General features: G+C 38.6%; 1 protein-coding gene across 9 annotated transcripts in view; it reads left to right on the top strand.

Moving 5' to 3' along the window:
- Lpar1 (lysophosphatidic acid receptor 1) overlaps positions 1–21,768 on the top strand; it is a 120,431-nt gene that overhangs the window by 57,980 nt on the left and 40,683 nt on the right. For all 9 annotated transcript variants that reach the window (XM_048338962.1, XM_048338930.1, XM_048338904.1 and 6 more), the window contains one exon: positions 11,977–12,724. In XM_048338962.1, coding sequence (XP_048194919.1) covers positions 11,977–12,724 — 748 coding nt within the window. The remainder of the gene's footprint in view (positions 1–11,976; positions 12,725–21,768) is intronic.

Raw genomic sequence — 21,768 nt, 5'->3', positions numbered from 1 at the left:
CTGGGCCTCTTTGTGCTCAAGGCTACTGCTTTGCCATTTAAGCCACTTCCAGTTTTTGAGTGATTAATTGGAGATATCAGTCTGATGGGAACTTTTCTTCCCATGCTGGCTTTGAAACGTGATCCTCAGATCTCAGCCTCCTGAGTAGCTAGGGTTCCAGGTGTGAGCCACTGGTGCCCAGCTGTCTAATATATATCTTCTTTTTAAATTGAATTAGTCTTCAATGACTAGGAGCTCCTCTTTTATCTCTCAATGGGTTTATGGCTTTCTCCTTGTACCTGTAATGGCATGGTTTGTCTATTCTACAAGATCTCTGATTTCTTGTCTTTGAACTTTGTTGTAGATTTTCCATGAACAAGCATCAAAGTGGGTAAATGACCTGCAGTTTTTTCCATTATCACAATGTCTACGAGACAGCTGCTTATTGAGATATATACATTAGTCCCATATGACTGTTGTTGAGAGAGAGAATTCAGTCAAGAACCCAGTGTATATCCTACAAAATTAAGAAGACTGAGGAAAAGGGCAAGTAGGAGAGGGATGGATGGGAATATTAAAAGAGTTGACATTCATCAAGGCATATTGTATTCATAAGCTTTTTTTAAAATGACAATTCCTTTGTACAACTACCGGTAGATAATAATAATAAGACATTAAGAAAAAAGATCAACCTGGCCCAGGTGTTGGTGGCTCACATCTGTAATCTTAGCTACTCACAAGGCTGAGATCTAAGGACCACAGTTCAAAGCCAGCCCAGGCAGGAAACTGAGACTCTTATCTCCACTTGACTACTAAAAAAAAAAAAAAACAGAAGTAGAAGTGTGGCTCAAGTGGTAAAACACCAGCCTTGAGTAAGAAAGCTAAGGAAGAGTGCCCAGGCACTGAGTTCAATACCCCATAAAAGAACACACACTCAAACACACAAAAACAATTAGCCTAACGTAATGTGGTAATGCACAGTGTCACTTAATCACCTCCTTTAAAGTAAATGTCTTTTGGTCACAACTGATTGTTCTATGGAAACCCAGGGTGAGAAAGAGATGAGAGTGTGGTAGTACTAGCTCCTCAACGTCCATCAGAAAAGACCATGAGGTAGATTAGTTTCTAGACTTACGCTGGCAATGAAGCAGTTTTCAGAGTAGCAGGAAGCCTTCAGTAGCAAGAAGTGGAGGCATGTAGGAAGAGAAGCAGGGAGTGGTTGATGGTGAAGTTAATGGCACAATTTCAAGTTCAGAATGGCCAGCAAGAGATTTCCAACCATTTGTACTTAGATAAACAGCCACCAGCTAGCATTTGCAGATTCTAGAGTCTTAGTTCAAGCCAGAAAGGAAGAGTTGGTCCTCTAGATTTTGCATGCTTAACATGACCTTGATTATGGTTGGTAAGGTTGCTAAGTAACCTTAAACACTGGAGGGGAGGATCTGTGGAGTATTGGTTAAGTGGATCAGTGGCACTGGTCATCGTTTAGAGCTTACCACTGGTGGACATGCTCGGGGGTATAGGGATAACACAGAATCACCTTTTGTGAGACTCAGCTGCTGACCCCCCACCCCATTCCATTGTGTCTTTGAAGAGAGGCTTAGAGCACAAGGATTCCACTGCATTTCCACATTGGAACTCAGCTCTATGGTCGTGGAGAAAAAGGCTGAAGAAAAAAGGCAAATGATAGGCACTCTGATAAGAGAATTAGAGACAATTAGAGAATTGTCTTAATTAGATAATTAAGATAAGAGTCTTCAGTTACACCATGGCATTTTACTCTTTCAAATCAGGAATGAACTTTTAATCTGAATCTTCTATACCAGTATTGGGACTCAAATTCAGGGCCTCGTGCCCTTTCTTAGCTTTTTCACTCTAGGTTGGTGCTCTACCACTTGGGCCACAGTCCTATTTCTTGCTTTTCTTTAAAAAACTGGTTAACTGAAGATAAGAGTCTCTTGGATTTGTCTTGAACTCTGGGCTTGGGAGCTGTCCCTGAGCTCTGCAGCTCAAGGCTAGCGCTCTACCACTTGAGCCACAGCACTACTTCCTGGTTTTCTGGTGGCTAATTGGAGATAAGATTCTCACAGACTTTCCTGCCTGGCTGGCTTTGAACCACGATCCTTAGATCTCAGCCTCATGAAGAGCTAGGATTACAGACATGAGCCACTGGCACCCAATTTGGGATTTAATTATTTGGGCAGTTCATGTTCACTGCGGCTCACTTGGGAGAATTCTGTGTAGTTGTTACGCTCAAGCACTGGCAGCATCAGGAATTCATACCTATGGTTTGTGTTCCTTTCTCCTCTGTAGTTTCTCAGAATTGATAGCTAGTCCAACTTCAGATTACAACCTTTTGGGATTTATATACTTGGGAATTACAAATCAAATTTCTTGTTTTCTTTTTCTTTTTGGAAGACAGGGTATTTCTATGTGGCCTAGGCTGTCCTTTAACTTAAAGTTCTACTGCTTCAAGCCTTGAGAGGGCTGAGATGACAGGAGAGCACCACTACACCTGGCTCTGTGACTTCTTAAGAATCTTTTAGTTTACTTTCCAAGTCGGACTCTATGCTGAAACAGAGTTCCTCCTTGGACCCTACAGCGTGAAAAGAGATTATTATTATTTTTGTGTGTGTGGTCTACTCTTTCACTGATATGGAGGTTGTTCCTTACTTAATGAGTGGGTTTTGGTTCTAACTCAGTTCCTCAGCCAAGGCCAGGACTCCTTTTCTATTTCTCAGTAGTATTTAAAACATGGCCCTCATCATTTTTTATAACCTCCTGACAAGACAGCCTCTTACTTTGGTTTACAGTTCTCTGTTAGCACAGAGATGCTTCTGGAAACTACATTGTAGTTTACCTAGTTCATCTTAGTGAATTGGTGGCTCTTACCATTCCTTCTCTTATGGACCATTCAGAATTCTTTGGAAATTTGACAAGTATGACAATGCATACATCTTCTATGCCTGGTAGAAAGGACCTTTAACAGATGAGATATTTTTATTGACTTAAAGTCTTTTTCTTTTGTTTTTCCTTCCCCTCTGTCTCCACAGACATTCATCTCATGTGGGCCCACAGTTTGCTCTCCTCCCCAATAAACTCTTTTCTGCCTGAAAAAAAAAACGTTGTGTTTCCCATAGTTCTTTTCCTTCCTTCCTTTCCTCCTGTTTCCCTTCCTCTTCCTTTTTTTTTTTTTTTTTTGGCTGGGGGTGGGGCGGGAGGGGTTGAACTCTGGGCCTAGAACTCTTACTTGGCCTTTTCTGTTCAGTTGCTGGTGCTCTACCACTTGAGCCATACCTTCACTTCTGGCATTTTTGGCCATTAATTAGAGATGAGTTTCATGAACTTGCCTGCCTGGGTTGGCTTTGGAAAACAGTTCTCAAATATCAGCCTCCTGAGTAGCTAGGATTATAGGAGTGGGCTACCAGCATTTGGCCCCATTGTTGTTGTTGTTTACAATGTATATATTAAATTATTGCAAACCATTCCTTTCTGAATTAATGTTTAATGTAGCTGGACCTTGTTAGGTAAATTGTTTCTTTTTTTTGTTTGTTTTTTGGCTAGTCCTGGGGCTTGGACTCAGGGCCTGAGCACTGTCCCTGGCTTCCTTTTGCTCAAGGCTAGCACTCTGCCACTTGAGCCACAGCGCCACTTCTGGCCGTTTTCTGTATATGTGGTGCTGGGGAATTGAACCCAGGGCCTCATGTATAGGAGGCAAGCACTCTTGCCACTAGGCCATATCCCCAGCCCAGGTAAATTGTTTCTAATTTAGTAGATGCACTGCAGTAACGTGTTTTTTGTTTTTTTTTAATTATGAGCAAAACTCTTAGTTGGCACTTTTTTGTGGCTTCTTTTCTAACTCTAGGGGGAAATGGCCCCATTTTTTCTTCTCTCTCTCTCTCTCTCTTTTTGAGATAGGATATTACTATGTAGCACAGGCTGGCCTAGAATTCATGGTCCTAACACCGTAGCCTTCAGAGTGCTAGGATTGTAATTCCAGTGCTACCAAACTTGGCCTTACTTTGTTGTTGTTTATTTCTAATTTGAGGCTTCCAGAAGGTAGAGACCTTGTTTTCTTGTTGTTAACTTAATGGCATGTAAATAAATTCTCTGCTATCTCTTCTCTAATTCTTATTGGTAAAAGTGATTATTTTAGACTTAAGAACTAGAGTTGAGAATTTGGTCTCACAGATCCTTAAATTTTAAATTTTAATTTTAAAATGGGAAATTTGAGGTGAAGAGCAGTAATAGAACTTAGTGAAGACCAAATTATTTGGTGGACATCAGACTCAGGTAGAGAGACCCAGTTAGTGAGAAGGACATGCGAGGGTCTCACCTTCTCTATCACTGGACTTTAATGAAAGTGGAAACCAACTTGGCCTTATGTTCTCTTGTTGCCTGTCTATCTAGTGTAGATTAAAATCTCTTCACGTATTCCAGTAGAGTACATGCTTTCTTACCTGAATGCTTAGTAAATGACATAGGTTTGATTACTAGTCTATGAGTTTATGCCAGGTGTTCCCTTTTTGTCTTGTCTAGTGAACATGTAATTGTCTTGCAGGAGACTACAAAGTGCAACATCAGATGCTTGGGACTGGCTCCAATGCAGGCACTCAGGTGTATCATTTTGGTGCCCTTCCCAGGTGTAAGGACCAGTGCCCGGTCCATACCTAGCATTCCCTAAATGCTTGTGAGTGAATGCATGTGGAAACACAGAAACGATGAACTCTGTGTGTACATGCCTCTTTGGAGTTCAGGCTTGCCACATTTGTGATGACAAATGAAATCCCAGACAGACTGATGCAAATCTCTGAGATTTGGAAGATCTGCTCTGTAGAGTAGCCACTGAGGCCCGCCTTCACCTCCCTGAGATAGAGAACTATTGAAAGAGAAAGTGCATGCATGTGGGCTTTCAGCCATTGAGGAAAATGTATTTAGAGTAATTTTCTAAATAAATTACCGAGTTTCTCTCTCTCTCTCTCTCTCTCTCTCTCTCTCTCTCTTTGCTAGTTCTGGGGCTTGGACTCAGGGCCTGAGCCTGACTTCTTTTTGCTCAAGGTTAACACTCTACCACTTGAGCCACAGCGCAACTTCTGGCTTTTTCTGTGTATGTGGTGCTGAGTGAGGAATTGAACCCAGGGCTTCATGCATGCAAGGCAAGCACTCTACCACTGAGCCACATTCCCAGTCTCCTTTCTCCTCTGTTTTTTTTTTTTTTTTGCAACAGTACTACTTTTCTAAAAATGAGAAGAAAATCCTTTATAACCTTACCTAGAGAAATGTTACAGTTTTTTTTAATTCTATGCATTGTTCATCTTTTGTCTCCATTTCTTTGTCTTCAGTAATATGAAAAGTCAGCATCATCCTACCATTATTGTAATTGGTGGGATTTGAAATTATTTTTAATTTTTTTCAGGCAGTTGTACTAAAAGGTTTCAAATCATCATGCCAGTTTATGAGTTCAAGGCGTCTTGGTCAGTGTCACCTCTTCTATCATTCTTCTTCTGTCCCAACCCCACCCATGACTGTCAAATTACCTGGTTCCATTATCACATATGCACATTGACTATTAGAACTGTATTCACTCACACTTTCTCTCTCTCCTTCTATGATCCTCTCCCTAAACCATTCCCTTCCCTCTTTTGAACCAACATATTTAAACTTATTTTTTTATTGCCACAGTTGAATGTGCTTTTGCTTCTTAGTTAATTTATTTCTAAGTTAATTCTTAAGAGAATTTTACATATATTTTAATGCTTTCCCAGTTCAGGTTCCTACTAGTACAAGTAAGTGATCTTTAACCCCAGATTATTATTGTTATTTTTTATGTCTATAATCTCATTTAAGGATCATGTTAGATATTTGCTTTTAATTTTATAACTGTGAAAAGTCATGTATAATGGGCCTTTTTCTGACAGTGTTTTGGTTCTTGTGTTTATTCTTGTTTTGCTTTGTTGCTTTTTATTTTAGCAACTTATTTTTGTCTAGTTTTAAAAATTATCTTTAAGTCTTTAAGTAGTTGTATAAAGGAGTTTCCATCTAGCAAAGCGTGTATGAGTACAATACATTTAGGTCAGTGTCACCACTTTCAACATTTTTACCTCCCCATCCCTTCCCTTACTCTTTTGAATTTGTATTATATACATTGAATTATTGACTGCATTATCTCCTTCTTTTCTTTATTCATCTGCCCCTCTTCCCTTGATGCCCGTCCTCTTGTTTGTTGTTTTGTTTCTCTTGCCTTTCTTGGGACTTACCTTTGCAAGTTAGCCCTTCCTCGCTAGATCTCTCTATCTTTCCCTGGGTCCTTACCTTCCTCTCTCCTTCTTCCCTCCATGCCTTCCGGGTAGTACTGGGGTTTGAATGAAGAGCCTTGTGCTTGGTAGATATTGTCTTTTGGAAGGAAACCTGGATAATGCATATGTCTGATAATGTTCTTCATGTGAGAACATCAGTAGGGTTGGCTGTGAAATAAGTAAGATCTCAAACATTTTCTCCATATAGTGGAGATTCTGATTGCTTAGGTTCTCTCTATGGGAATTCTGCACCAGAAGTATAGGGATCTCTTAGTTTTGTTTTTTTTTTTTTCCCTTTCTTTCTAGGTTAGATACTGATTTGATGCTTTTTAATTTTTCTCTTTACTCCTAGAATTTTTTTTTAATCCCTGAGCTTCCTCCATATCTTTTCCAGCTACAATTACATTTTAGCTGTTTTTGATTAACTTTATTTTCTCATTTATATGAACCAGTGAGCTGGGTTTCCTTTTTAAGGAATAACATTTCTTTGTATGAGGCTCTGTTTCCTCAGCTTTGCCCTTATCTTTTTCAGATACCCAGTGTAAATAGATTTTGTCTTATGCTTGCCTCCTTTCCTTTTGACTCTCTTCTTTGAATGCTGGGTGAGTTTCTTACCTCTACTTGCTATTCCTCTTATTTGGAATTTGACACTCCATTTCATTGCTTGTGCTGCTTTTGTTAATTCAGAAATTGCTTTTCAAGTTGTGCTCATGGGCACAGTAATGATTTCCAAAGATATCTTTAACTCAATCCTTATAACCTATGACGATGCCACCTTAATGGCAAAAGGGTACTTTTCAGATGGGGTTCTGTTAAGGGTTTTGTGTTAGCAAGATTATCCTAGATTACCCAAGATCACACATATTCTTATACCTGGAAGAGGGAAGTAGAGGAGTCAATGTAGAAGTGATTAGATGTGAGGAAGTCTTTACTGGACTTTTGAAGTTGGAGGGGGCCATTAGTCAAGGAAGGTGGACAGTCTGTAGAAAAGATAAAGAAAAATGGGATGTCCCCTAGAACTTATGCCAAGGAGCATAGCTTTGCCAGAACCTTGATTTTTATGCCAGTGAGACCGTTTGGATTTCTGATCTCCAGGATTATATAAAAATAAATTTTTATGTTTTAATTGCTAAATTGATACCATTTCACTATAGTGACAATAAGAAATGAGTTTAATCCATGTAGATTCCTTTTTTTTAATGTTTAATAATGTCTTGTTCTATTTTTGGTGCTTTGCTACCATTGTTTTTACTTTTTTAGTTTGTCTTTATTAAATGTATATGTTTAAATAAATAAATAAACCTCATGGCTTTTCTGTTCAGAAAGAGCTAAAACATTGTATGTAGCCTTGCTTGAATTCATTGGTAGTTATTATTCACAAGTTAGAATGCTATGAAATAGAATATGTTGATACTTGATTTGTAAAATTATTTGTTCACAAAAAGTAAATGATAGGAGGGGCTAATGAAGAGAACAGAGTTTTGCATTTCAATTTATTTTGTATCCTTTAGAGAAGGAAAACAAAGTGTCAACAATTTTGAGCTTGAGCACTGGGCACTGGGCAATTTTGGCCTGAGTACTGTCTCTGGGCTATTTCATTTAAGGCTAGTACTCTACCACTTAGGCCCAAGACTCCACTTCCAGTTTTCAGGTGATTAATTAGAGATAAAAAGTCTCAGGGACTTTCCCAGGCTGTCTTTGAACTGAGGTACTCAGATCTCAGCCTCCTGAAATGCCAGGATTACAGGCATGAGCCACCTGTGCCCAGCCAAGTTACCTTTAATTAACTAATACAGTCAACACTTAAGTAGCTTTGAATCTATCTAAGAATATTACAATAAACAAGAAAGCTAGACTCTCTACCTCTGATATGGTTTCTAGCTCACTGGAGAGGAATTAATGGGCATTTCAGCAATTATTATACAGTGTATTATTGTTCCAGGGAACATTCGAGAACTGGTAAGAACACCAGAGTTATAAATATCTGAGGGGAATGACTAGATGGAAGATTTCCCTTATAAAAATTGAGAAAAGATTAAAGCACTCAGATTGTTGTCATTGGACCAGCAGCACCCATTACCTGGCTACCCCAGATCTACAAAGTCAGAACTTCTTGAGGATATGACCAGCACTGTATTTTATAGGCCTTCTGGGTGATACTGATTCAGGAAACTATTATTGTCTATGCTGCTGAGAGCCAGAGGTAAGGGAGAATGTAGCACATTAAATGAAGCCTGAAGTTCTTCATAGTTTGAGTTAAGGCAGGAGAGACAGGTAAGGCATGATAAGGTGGTTAGAGAGTTTATATTTTCATCTGAAGCATGTCAGTTATCAGAATTTTCAGTAAAGGGATAGCTTGGTTAGCTTTGCCCTTTGGAAAGATCGCAAACGAATGGAAGGACAAAGGGTGAACAAAATGCAGCAGTGGAACACATTAGACACTACGTTGTGTAAATCAACTATACAACTTGTGGGTGGGGATGAGAAGGAAAAACTGGGAGAGAAAGAGGGAAGGGGGCAGCATTGTCCAAAAAGCAGTGTACTTGTTACCTGACTTATGTAATGGTAACTTCTTTGTATATCACCTCTATAATAACAATAAAAAATAAAAACAAAAGAAAGATCACAAATGAAGAGACTGGCTCAGGAGGCCAGTGTGGCCCTAAAAATGATGGTTATAAGGATGGAGTAAGCAGATACCTGAAAAGGCGAATTGCTCTTGCCGAGATTCCATATCATTGATTTAAACCATGAGGATGAAGGAGAAAGGTGGAATTCCCAAGTTTATTACTCAGGCTACTTGGATACTGCTAGTTGTCTAAGCTAGCAATTTTCTAGTCTCTGGGGTAGAGAGTATTTACAGAAGAAACCTTTCGAGGATTACGAGGAAGATTATGAGTCTGAGTGGTTATAAACACTGTCACAGAGTACTTACAGAAGAATCAAGAGAGGTAATCCATAGACAAGCCAATGATTTGCCTAGAGCTCAGGAAGGAAGTAAGCCTGACTGGAAGGTGGGGGAGAAAGAAAGCAATCGATGACACAGGGTTCTTCAAATTGTAGGAAGAGGTGGGACTCCAGTATTTGGAAGGCAAAGGGCATGCCTCTTCTGTTGTAATGGAATAAGAGGAAGGAATGGAGTATTAGACAAGTAATTCTATCCTTTTTTTGTGGTAGAAAATTTGAGGGAGTTTCCATCAGAAATTTTTATGTTTCTCTGGCAACTGATGCTAAAGGGAGAAGACGGGGCTCAAAAGTTTGAGAATAGCAGATAAGTTTAGAAAGTACATTGAATTTTTAGAGTAACCATTATGGAGAAAAGCAGATGGTTGTGGGCATTGAAGTTCGAGTTGAAGAGAAAAATCATGAACTTAACACTGGCATCAGTGTGGATTTTCTCTAAGCTTTCTTAGAAGCTTTAGTACATGGGAAAATTGGTGTTATTTTACTACATTGTCTTGAAAGTACAGTGTAGCGGAAAGGTTAAATGGGGAAGTCCTCTCTTTTCTTATCTAAGTTTCAAAAATCAAGAAACTCTGGAAACTGAAGGTTTGTCATCATTCCCTTAGTGGCAAATAGCTTGTACTTATCAAATTTAATATATGTATTCCTATGTTTCGCATCACAAATGGAAGTGTGGGTATGAGTCTACCAGAAACTTTGCTGGTGATGTTATATATTGAATTGTCACTGTAGAGCTGTTCTTCAAACGAGAAAAAGGAAAAAAAAAAAGATCTGCATTCTTGAAGGGCTTCTGATGATTCTGATGCTTTCAAGATGAGACCGTGTTTCTGTGAAATGAACTACTGTGGAATCTTTAGCTGGATGAGAGGAAAAGGGAAGATGGGAAGTGTATTCCAATGAGAAAAAGCAGAGGAGTCAAGGAAGTAGCTACCCTAAACACACACACACACACACACACACACACACACACACACACACACACACACACACACACTAGGGTACTGGAAATCAGTATTGAAAAAAATCTGAAGACTGGGAAGTTGAAACCAATATTTAGAATGTCACAAGTGTTTCCAGAGGGGCGGTAGCTGTAGGTGGTAGCGAAGTCCAGGGTGTAACTATGGGTGTGGGCAACTGAGTTGTAATGGAATCATTACAGATGAGGTCAAGAAAGCAAAGTAAACCAACTGAACAACTCATGGTGGGGAGGGGGGAATGAGGAAGGAGGTAACAAATAGTACAACAAATGTAGCCATGACCATATGTATGAAACTGTAACCCCTCGGTACATCACTTTGACAATAAATAAGTAATTATTAAAAAAAAAGAAAGGTAGATGAATGACCTGGAGTAATGACAGGATTTGGGGTGGAATAAAGTACAATGGGCCAAGTTCTCTGGTTTTCAATGAGTGAGGCACTACAATATGTATCTAAGATGCCAAGAAATGTAAGACAAAGTTTTTGCTCCTCAGAGTTCTTATTAAAGAACTCGGAGTACTAGTTCTTTAATCAATGGAAAAATTAAGAGCTAAGTTTTATACAGCAAATAGTGTGTAATGTTAACATTGTGATCTAAAAGCTATTAAAATCTAGTTTAGGGAAGAGACTTCAATATCCAGACATGTCAGAACATGAACACTTAAAAGTTTCATACTCTTTTGGAATTTCTAGTGTTTGCTAAAATTTGTGTACAGTCTATGGAAATTAGAATATAAAAATAGCGCTGAAGTCTGTCGTATTTATTAAGTGGTTTATTAGAAGCATGACAAGATAAAAGTAAACTGTCAAGAAATATTTCCTAATTTTTGAAGCCTCATAAACTTAAAGTTTCAGAAAAAATAATTTATTCTGTGTGATATTAATTGCCTAGTTTCTTCTTTGTGACTTTTTATTTTCTACTTTTGTCTTTATAGTTTTAGAGGCTACTTTCTCAATCCTTTTCAGATTCAAGTATTATTATATGAGCAAATATATTCTAATCATTGAAAAATAAATAAATGTGTTAAGAAGGATATACTCTATATTTAAATGGATATACCTCATCTCACCTAAATATATTTTACTTCTGTGGAGCAGTGTCAAGTATCAGCTGCCCTTTGGAGGTTATATTAGGGCCTCCCCAAAGAAAGAGTTCTCAAACGTCATGGGTTGGTTGATGGATGCTATTCTGGAGTTGAGGAGCCTTGGGGGTAGGCTGTGCTGACCACAGGAATGTTCAGCAGCAAATGCTGGCTTTGGCCAAGGAGCCTTCAATGCATTCTGACCTCTTTGAAATGTTAGGACGGATGATCCTTCTGGAAACTTAAGAGTACAAATCATCTGTCACAGATTGAGCATATTATGTGAGAATAAAAATGCACAATAGGGCAATGATATCCTATCGATAAACCACGTGTGTTTACAGATTCCCTAAATAACAGGTCCAAACAGATTTCATTCTGGTAAATAATCCAGTTGCAAGTTTCTGTAAAATTTTTGTCTGTCTCATATATTTTAAGCAAGGTTCCTTTGCCATGTGGCTTTTTCTAGTAGACTTCAGTGACATGCAGCCACCAAGCAGAGGCCTTGTCATTTATGTAACACCAAGTGTCTTTAATCTTGAGGACTGTTAGAAAACTTAGGCTAGTATAATTATAGAGCATCATTATGCAAGATCAGAGTTTTAAAAAGTTGGATTTGTGGTTTCTTTCTTTCTTTAAACCATTTTTCACCATCTTTCCTCCTTTCCCTTCTAGTTCACAGCCATGAATGACCCACAGTGCTTCTACAATGAGTCCATCGCTTTCTTTTACAACCGGAGTGGAAAGTATCTTGCCACAGAATGGAACACAGTCAGTAAGCTGGTGATGGGCCTGGGAATCACCGTCTGTATCTTTATCATGTTGGCCAACCTTCTGGTCATGGTGGCAATCTACGTCAACCGTCGCTTCCACTTTCCTATTTATTACTTGATGGCTAATCTGGCTGCTGCAGACTTTTTTGCTGGGTTAGCCTACTTCTACCTAATGTTCAACACAGGACCCAATACTCGGAGATTGACTGTTAGCACATGGCTCCTCCGCCAGGGCCTCATTGACACCAGCCTGACAGCATCTGTGGCCAATTTACTGGCTATTGCCATCGAGAGGCACATTACAGTCTTCCGCATGCAGCTGCACACACGGATGAGCAACCGGCGGGTGGTGGTGGTCATTGTGGTCATCTGGACTATGGCCATTGTGATGGGTGCCATTCCCAGTGTGGGCTGGAACTGTATCTGTGATATTGAACACTGTTCCAACATGGCGCCCCTCTACAGTGACTCATACTTAGTTTTCTGGGCCATTTTCAACTTGGTGACCTTTGTGGTAATGGTGGTTCTCTATGCTCACATCTTTGGCTATGTTCGCCAGAGGACTATGAGAATGTCTCGGCATAGTTCTGGACCACGGCGCAATAGGGATACCATGATGAGTCTTCTGAAGACTGTGGTCATCGTGCTTGGTGAGTTTTGTGTCCACTGTACCTTACTATATGGATTGTGAGTATCTTATTGTATGATAGTGGTAAGCAACAATATGAGTATTTACCACATCTCTATGCAGAAAGTAGAGGGGATGAGGAACATTCATATAAAAGGCAAGTGGCAAATTAAGCCTCCCAGCCCTAGTATTACAGAATCAGCAAAATCTTGGTCTTTCCTGATGATCATATGAAAGGCATCATTGAACATTTGACTGTAAAATGGGAAGCACTACAGCATGTAAGGCTCCAGGCTCCATCCCAGTACTGCCACAGTGGGGAAGAAAGGAGAAAGAAAGTACCAGAATCCAGTCAAATTCATTTAGCTTTAGAAAGGTTTCCTAATGTATGTAAAGAGTGTGACATCATCTTTTTGTCAGTCTTCTTGTTTTTAAGCTAACCTCTCTGTTGCCTTTGAAATGATTAATCATATATGTGTGTGTGTGCCTATATGCTACTATGGTATGTGATTATATGTTATATATATGTATTATATATAATATATGTATGTTATATATAAACATCATATCTATGATATATGAGATATATATATATATATACACACACTTTTGTTTGGTTCTCTACCATCTGAGCCAAGCCTCCAGCCTGCTTTTTTGCTGCTTATATTTTGAAATGTAGTCTAGCAGACTTTTTTGTCCAGGTTAACCTTAAATTTCAATCTTCTGGATCTCATCTTCTGGGGAGCTGGTATTACCCAAGTGAGCTACCAATGCTCAGCTAAGATGCTTAATTAAAAGATGCCTTATATACTATGAACATGCTTTTTATTAAAGTCATTTCATTGTAGTCTATTTCTGAGTTATCCTTTGTATTTTGTAATTGTTACTATATTGGAGGCAAATACCTCAAAGTTTTATATAGATTTACTGAACAAAGTTTTGAATTAGTGATATTCTGTGATACTAGTCTTCACAAAAATTTGTCTTTTAGAATAAGATTTTTTTTTCTGTAGTAACAGAAAGCAGTTTTAATTTCAAGGTGAAGACCAAGATTTAATTTTTTTTGGTAGACTCGAACAACTTTTGCCTTTAAATTTAAAGCAAATGTAAATTTAAATTATTTTTTCTGTATGAAAAAATTCTCGGTAGTGGTCAGCAATAATATATTTATATATTTATGAATATGGAAAATAGTTAAAGAAGATGAGTAAGTTTTAAGTTCTGACTGGCCTGTGGAAATTCACTCACCCAAAGAATAGACATAGAATATTTCATGGTTGAAATAATTCTTGATTTGAATTACATTTTCTCCATAGATTATATTCAGGTGAGACATTAAACTTTTCTATACTCCAAAATACATTTTCCATGATATAGTGAAAACACATCTTAATAACCATGGGTGCTATTTTTGTATAAAACTAAATAACATGAGATGTTTTATTGTGTGTATTCAACGGTTGATCTGCAGTTTTCTAGTATAACTTCAAGAGCTGCTTCTCCATCATGGAACTACCTTCAATAAATGACTACTAAATTTGGACTATGAACTTACTAAACTCTTGTTTTATGTTTGACCTTTATATAATATTAGTACCTTTCATCACAGAATATACTTAATGATTCAGATAACATTAACTTCTATGCTTCATTGAGCAAATTATTTTGAGATTGTATTGAGCTACAATTTCAATGTATATCTTCTCTAACTATCCCTTTCCCTGTGACAACCCCAAACCTCACACTTGAATCTAACAGAAATATTGTTGCTTTCAGAGATTTCAGCAAGCAAACATGAAGATTAAATACAGTTGTCTTTCTGCAGAATAAGTATCATGATTTCTATGGTCATAGAACATGGAGCACTCCAATCAGGATGATAGGTGAAGAGTAGACAAAGAAGACATTAAATAAATGGGATTTTTGAGAGTCAGAGAATGGATAGTATACGAGGGAGTGGGAGCATGTTTGGAAAGGTTGGCTTAGAGAATTTATAGTCCTGAATGTCAGATATTTGTCTACAGGAGGCTGCATCCTATCCATGCAGTGTATGGCCTATGTAAATTGTCTGTGCTTCTGCAGACATGACTATAAGGAAGGGATGGGTTGATCTCAGAGAAATGAGAGTTGTGGTCTCCCCAAAGCTCATCTCATTATAGTGTATTGACTTCTTTTATTTTATTATTTATTTATTCATTCATTCTTCATTCTGGATTAGGCACATTCGCTTTCTAAGCACTAATCTTTGTCTTCTTTGCTAGAGTGTCAGTTTGCTGAAGGTAGGCAGGCAGAGGTTGTAGTGCTTTCTTCTCTATTTTCTCTACATGCCTGTAATTGTCAGTCACAGAGTAGGTGCTCCGTGAATTATTATTGACTGAATGAAAGTGGAGGAAAAACAAATTTCTGAGGCTTCTAAACAGGATGCTAGAGTGAGCCACAGCAAGTTAACTGTGGTAAGTGATATTTTACTTGGTTGGTTGGGGGCCAAACCTTGCTACACTTCTATTAGGTTCTGTGGCTTATTTTCTTTTAACTTATTTATTTTATGTTATTTTTATTTGGAAAGGCTAAAAACAGAGGGGTTATAGTTACATAAGTCAGGCAAAAAAATGAATTTCCTTTTGGGCAATGTCACCCCTTCCTTCACTTTCTTCCAGTTTTTCCCTCCCACCTCATACACAAGCTGTGTAGTTCATTTTCAACATAGTGTGCAGTGAAAACCTTTACTGCATTGTTTACCATTTGTTCCTCCATTTCTTTGTCTCTCCTTATTTCCCAAAGGCATACAGACAAGACAAAAAGAAAAGAAAACAAAAAGAGCAAAGAAGAATTAAATATTTTGTTTGATCAGATTCACATAAGCAATGTGTCTTTCTGTTTCTCTCCTAACTATCTTCCTTTTGTCTTATATGTGTGAATGTATAGAGAACTGTGTGATTTTTTCTTATGTCCCAGTGTATTTTAGATCTAGCTTCTGCATATGACAGAAAACATGCTGCTTTTATCTCTGAGCTTGGCTTACCTCACTTAACATGACTTGTTCTAGGTCCATTCAGTTCCCTGAAAATGACATAATATTATTCTTTCTAATAGCTGTGTAAAATTCCATTGTGTATAGGTATTTCATTTTTTGGAGCCACTCATCTATTGTAGGGAATCTGGACTGTTTCCACAACTTAACTATTATGAATAGTGTAGCAGTGCCCATGTATGTTTGTCTTTATGGTACTTTGGCTTATGATGTTCTGGGTAGATGCCCTGGAGTGGTACGGCTGGGTCGTAGGAAAGATCTATGTTTAGTTTTTTGAAGAACCTACAGACTGCTATCCAGACTGGTTGTATTAGTTTACATTCCCACCAACCATGCAGTAAGATTCCTTTTTTCAAATCCCCACCAACATTTGTTGTTGTTCAAATTCACAATGTTGGCCAATCTAATTGTGCCAAGTTATTTTGATTTGCATTTCCTTTATAGCCAGGGATGATGAGCATTTCTTCATATGTTTCTTTGTTGTTCTTACCTGTTCTTCTGAGAAGTCTCTCCTTAGCTCCCTTGCCCATTTAAATAGTGATTGGTTTGTTAGCATTGGGAGAAGTTAGTTTCTTGAGCTCCTTCTATATTTTGATTATTAGGCCTTTGTTTGATGTATTGATGGTAAAAAAAAATCTTCTCCCAGTCAGTTGGCTGTCTTTCTAGTTTAGTAACTAGGTCCTTTTTCTGTGCAGACACTTTAGTTTGATGTAATCCCATCTATCAAGTCCTCTCTCCTATCTGCTCTACCCCTGGGACTCTTTTTCAAAAAGTTTCTGCCTATGCTTATGACTTCTAGTGTTTCTCCTACTCCCTCTTGCAGTAGTTTCAAAGTTTCTGGTCTGATGTTGAAGTCTTTGATCTACTTTGAATTGATATTTGTGTTTGGTGACAAGGGTTTACTTTTAGTTTTTTCTGCATACAGATGCCCAGTTTTCCCAACACCAATTATTGAAAAGACTGTCTTTTTTCCACTGTATATCTTTGGCTTCTGTGCCAAATATCAAATAACTGTTAAGTATATGGTTTTATTTCTGGGTCTTCTAGTCAGTTGCATTGATCTTTAGGTCTGTTTTTGTGCCAATACCAAGATGTTTTTGTTACCATAGCTCTGTAGTAGAGCTATGGTCTGGGATTGTGATACAACTGTCATTACTTTTTTTGCATAGCATTGCCTTAGCTATTCAAGATCTTTTGTTTTGCCATATGAATTTTTTGAATTTTCTCTATCTAAATAAAGAACTTCATTGGGATTTTGATGGGTACTGCATTAAATTTGTAGGTAGTTTTTGTTGGTATGGCCATTTTTACAATATTAATTTTACCTACTCAATATTTAATTTTACCTACTCATGAATATGGAAGCTTTTTCCATTTCCTGTTGTCATCTTTGATTTCTTTCTTCAAATTTGTATAGTTTTTGCTATAAAGGTCTTTTGCCTCTTTGTTTAGGTTTATTCCTAGATTTCTTTTGAGGCTATTGCTAATGGAGTTATTTTCCTGATTTCCCTCTCTACTTGTGCATTGTTGGCATACAGAAAGGCTACATTTTATTGGTTAATTTTGTATTCTGATACTTTGCCACATTTATTAATAAGGTCTAGAAGCTTTGGGATGGAGTCTTTTGAGTCTTTCAGATATAAAATCATGTCATCTGCAAATAGGGATAGTTTGATTTCTTCTTTCCCTATGTGAATTTCTCTTATATCTTTTTATTGCATTATTGCTCTAGCTAGGAGTTCCAGAATTATACTGAAGTTATGGAACCTCTTTTATTATTATTATTTTTTGAGACAAGGTCTCATCATGTAATCCAGATTGGCTTTGAACTGTCAATCATTCTGCATCAGCTTTCTAAGTGTTGAGGTTATAGGCATGAGCCACTATGCCTGGCTTATTTCTGTGACAATTAAAACATAGCAGCTTTGAAAATGATTGGCTACAATGGGTTCTTGGTCAACAAGGGTGTTCACTTTCATTGATTCTGAGGTTCATTATGACTTATTCAGAGTGTATAGAAAGCCTCTAGTTTTGACTTCTACTATGAATGAATGATCTATGGGTTTTAAATCTGCTCTGCCTTTTTGATCAAGAGAAAAGTTTGTTGGTCAACAACTGAATTCCTAAGAGCCAATTTTAAAATAAAAGCATCTTAGCTGGATTCCAGTGGCTCATGCCTGTAATCCTAGCTACTCAGGAGGTTGAAATCTGAGAATTGTGGTTTGAAGCCAGCCAGGGCAGGAAAGTTTGTGAGACTCTTATCTCCAGCTAACCACCTAAAACTGGAAGTAAAGCTGTGGTTCAAGTAGAAGTCCAGTAGCCTTGAGTGGAATAAACTGAAGGACAGCACTCAGGCCCTGAGTTCAAGCCCCAATACTACACCCCACACCCACACCCACATACAACACACACATACGTACAGTCACACACAGACCAAAAAAAAAATGGGGTTTTATAATGGCAATATCAATTGGTAAATATCAGCTTATTGATAAGCTACTTTTGAATGAGTAATTACTTTCCCTGTTCATTACCTATGCAGTACCCATCACATGCCTAGGGTTAGCCTACCTTAGAAATTTGTATTTGTAAATAGCAGCTTTGTGGCTCATAGGTACCATTATTGATTTCTTATCCTTATTTCCCAGGTGGTAAAAACTGAGGCACAGAGAGGCTATGTAACTTGCCCAAGGCTACATAGTCTAGTAAGTATATGGAGCAAGGATTCAAACTCAGTCTCTGGAGTTGTGCAGTTCATATAGAAAAACTACCAGCAGAGGCTTTATTTTGAAATGAAGCTTGCAGAGCAGTGTGCTGTTAACCTGAAAGTCTGTGAATCCATTGATGCTGGCTGCCCTTTACTTAGTGTTGTTGGACAGAGGAAGCTTTAAGGGAGACTTCCTTTGTCTCTATTGCTTCTGAAGGTGCCGAGACTCCCATTTCAGCTGTCCCTTTCCATTGTTGGGTATCACAGTACCAGCCATCCACTTGCTTTTCACTGAGGGAGTGTTTTGTTCAAGGTACACTTACACTCCTAGTTCATTGTTTTCGTCACCCCTCCCCAGGCTGGATTTCTCCCGATTTGACATTTTACCAAGAATTCTGCTTGCGTCTGTTCCGCAGTTGAGTCAGTAACCGGGAAGATGCTCTTCCTTATTTGACCACAGGCTATCTGGAGATGTAAGTTCTCTCTCTTTCCAGCTCTATTCTTGATGGTTACAGTTCCATCAGGATCCTTAGAGAGAACCAGAATTTGGAAAGAGAAAATCCTCAAGGTGTGGTTTTTGTTTTGGAGCCTTGAAAGGGCCATGAAGTAAAATCAATCTGGGTGGGGCTTCTTTCTCTCAGGAAAAAGGGGAGACACTTGTTTTTCTACTTTGATCTAGTTGACCTGGAAATGGTCACCACCAGAACTAAATTATACTTTTTTACTCCTAGCCTCAGTGCCAGAGTCAGTACCTTGAACCAAAGACATTTGCATTTTCCCCATTTTATATTGAAGTTCTTGTATGATGACAGGGTAAGTCATGTGTTTATAAAGATGATTGTGTGTGTGTGTGGTATGTGCTTGTACTGGGGGGCTCACTGTCCCTTAGCTTTTTCACATGAGGCTGGTGGTCTATCACTTGAGCCACAGCTCTACTTCTGGCTTTTTGGTGGTTAATTGGAGATAAGAGTCTCATAGACTTTCCTTCCTCAGGCTGGCTTTAAGCCTCAGTCCTCAGATTTCAGCCTCCCAAGTAGCTAGGATTACAGGCATGAGCATTGGTGCCTAGCCTGAGCATTCTTGTCATTCTTGTTATAAGTGCCAGAACTTGGATGCAGCTGTAGAAATGTCATAGACAATGTCCTTCAACCTCGACATTCATCCTCTGATGCTTCTGTTTTCAGTGTAATTCAACAGGCCACTGTGAAGTGCTAGTTGTGTGCTAAGGGATAAAAGGGCTCATGCTGTTATCCTAGTTACTCAGGAGGCTGAGATCTAAGGATCAAAGTTCAAAGCCAGCCAGGGCAGAAAAATCTGTGCAACTCTCATCTCCAGTTATCTAGCAATAAGCTAAAAGAGGTATAGCTTAAGTGATAGAGCATCAGTCTTGAGTGAAAAAGGTAAGAGACAGCACCCACGTCTTGAGTTCAAGTTCCAGTACTGGCACCAAAAATAAATAAAAAAAGAAAAATCACTTCTATTTCTTCACATGACAAGAGATTGAAGTTCCCAAATTGACTTAAACACTTAAGTCTGAGTTAGCTCATGATCCAAACCAGGGCCCAGGGGTTTCCTAACTGTCACTAAGGTTCTATTTTTACTGCACCAAAGCTTCCCTCCTCTGTTTATTTCCATCCACACTTGCCATCATTTTCTTTCTTCTAAACAACATGGATTTATTTGGCTAGCCAGGCTTAGGGTAAACATTGTGGCTATAAAGGTACTGGGTCCCATACAAAGGGTCTCTTTGAATTTGATTATATTATAACCAGCTGGTAATCTCTGGAAAGGAAGCTTTGACAAAACACAACTGACATTGAATTGCTTCCATATTGTACAGCATTTACATGAATTAGCAGCATGGTATCTTTCTTAATAACGAAGTGGTATATTCGTGTCTTAATTCAGCTTGTTCATTTTTAAAATTCACTTTTTTTTCCTTTTGCCAGTCCTAGGGCTTGAACTCAGGGCCTGAGCACTGTCCCTGGCTTCCTTTTGCTCAAGGCTAGCACTCTACCACTTCGGCCACAGCACCACTTCTGGCTTTTTCTATATATATGGTGCTGAGGAATCCAGCCCAGGGCTTTATGTATGCAAGTCAAGGATTTTACCACTAGGCCATACCCCAGCCCTCATTTTTAAAATTAAGTTTGGGCTTTATTGTTTTTATGTGAACGAGAGGTGAGGTGTGTGTGTAAGCATGTGCATGTGTACAAGTGTGTGTGTGTTTCTTTGCACTTATACTCACTGCGGCTGGATACCTTTGGAGTCTTCACTCTGTCTGAATGATTCTGGCTAAGTTACTTTCTGCCTTTATCTCTAGGAGGAAGTTGGCCAGTTTGATTTACAAGATAGTTGAGGTTCTATTTATTCTATAAATAGAGAGTAGCTCTTCTATAAATAGAGAGGACCTTGGACCAACCATGCAGAGAGTTTTCTAATAGAAACCTTAGAAATGGAAATGCAGTAAAAGTAAAAGACAGTGTTTCCTCTCTATAAATGGTGCTTCACTCACTTGTACACTTGCACACTTATATATAAACACTTTCACTCAAGGGAGTGGGTGTGTTTATCTGAGATTGTTCCAAAGTGATATTTGGGGCCTTATTTTTCTGTGATGAGTTGTGTGGAAGGAAAAGAAGTCCTTCTAGTTGGTCTTGTTGCTAGGGGAAGAGAGTGGACACAATGTCTCCTGTTCCATGGCCACAGGTGACCAAGTTACATATCCTGTTGCTCTGAAAAGGAATTAATGCTACCCCAACTCTCTTTGGGTCCCAGTGGTGTCCCTATGAAGGCTTCTTTGAGGAAGAGCCTGAGAGAATATTCATGACAGCCTTGATTGTTTGGCTAGCCAGTGGTCTGGCTTGGCACTGTGTATACTCGCCAAAAGAGACACCCTGCAAAACTCCTACAGTTCTGCCCAGACCCCAAACCCCAAGCTCAGGTCAAAAGAGAAAACAGCTTTCAAACACCAGTTCTGTATACCCTCTGGTTACCCATCCTCATTCAAATATTTTCCCTCAGAAGAAACATTTAAACAGAAACAAAATCCAGAAAACCACATAAACCTAACAGAGTTCCTTTTGAGGTATGGACAGAGGCCCCCAGGACATGAAGCTCTTTCTTATTTTAGATATGTTAAAAGTGATTCAGAACTTGTTCAGCGGAGACTCTGAATACTGAAAAGCTACTTGTGCTTGTTTTTAAAGGGAATAAATGATGTGGAGCTTCTTAATGTTGGGGGCTCGCTGGGGATCAGTATTGCCTACAAGATGTTGGTATCGTAGGTGTGGAGTACGATAAACAAGGTAAATGGGGTTCCTCACAA

The sequence above is a fragment of the Perognathus longimembris genome, chromosome 1 (assembly GCF_023159225.1).
Source record: "Perognathus longimembris pacificus isolate PPM17 chromosome 1, ASM2315922v1, whole genome shotgun sequence".
NCBI classification, from domain to species: domain Eukaryota; kingdom Metazoa; phylum Chordata; class Mammalia; order Rodentia; family Heteromyidae; genus Perognathus; species Perognathus longimembris.
The sequence above is the reverse complement of the archived record's forward strand: the minus strand, read 5'-3'. Positions and strand labels throughout refer to the sequence as shown.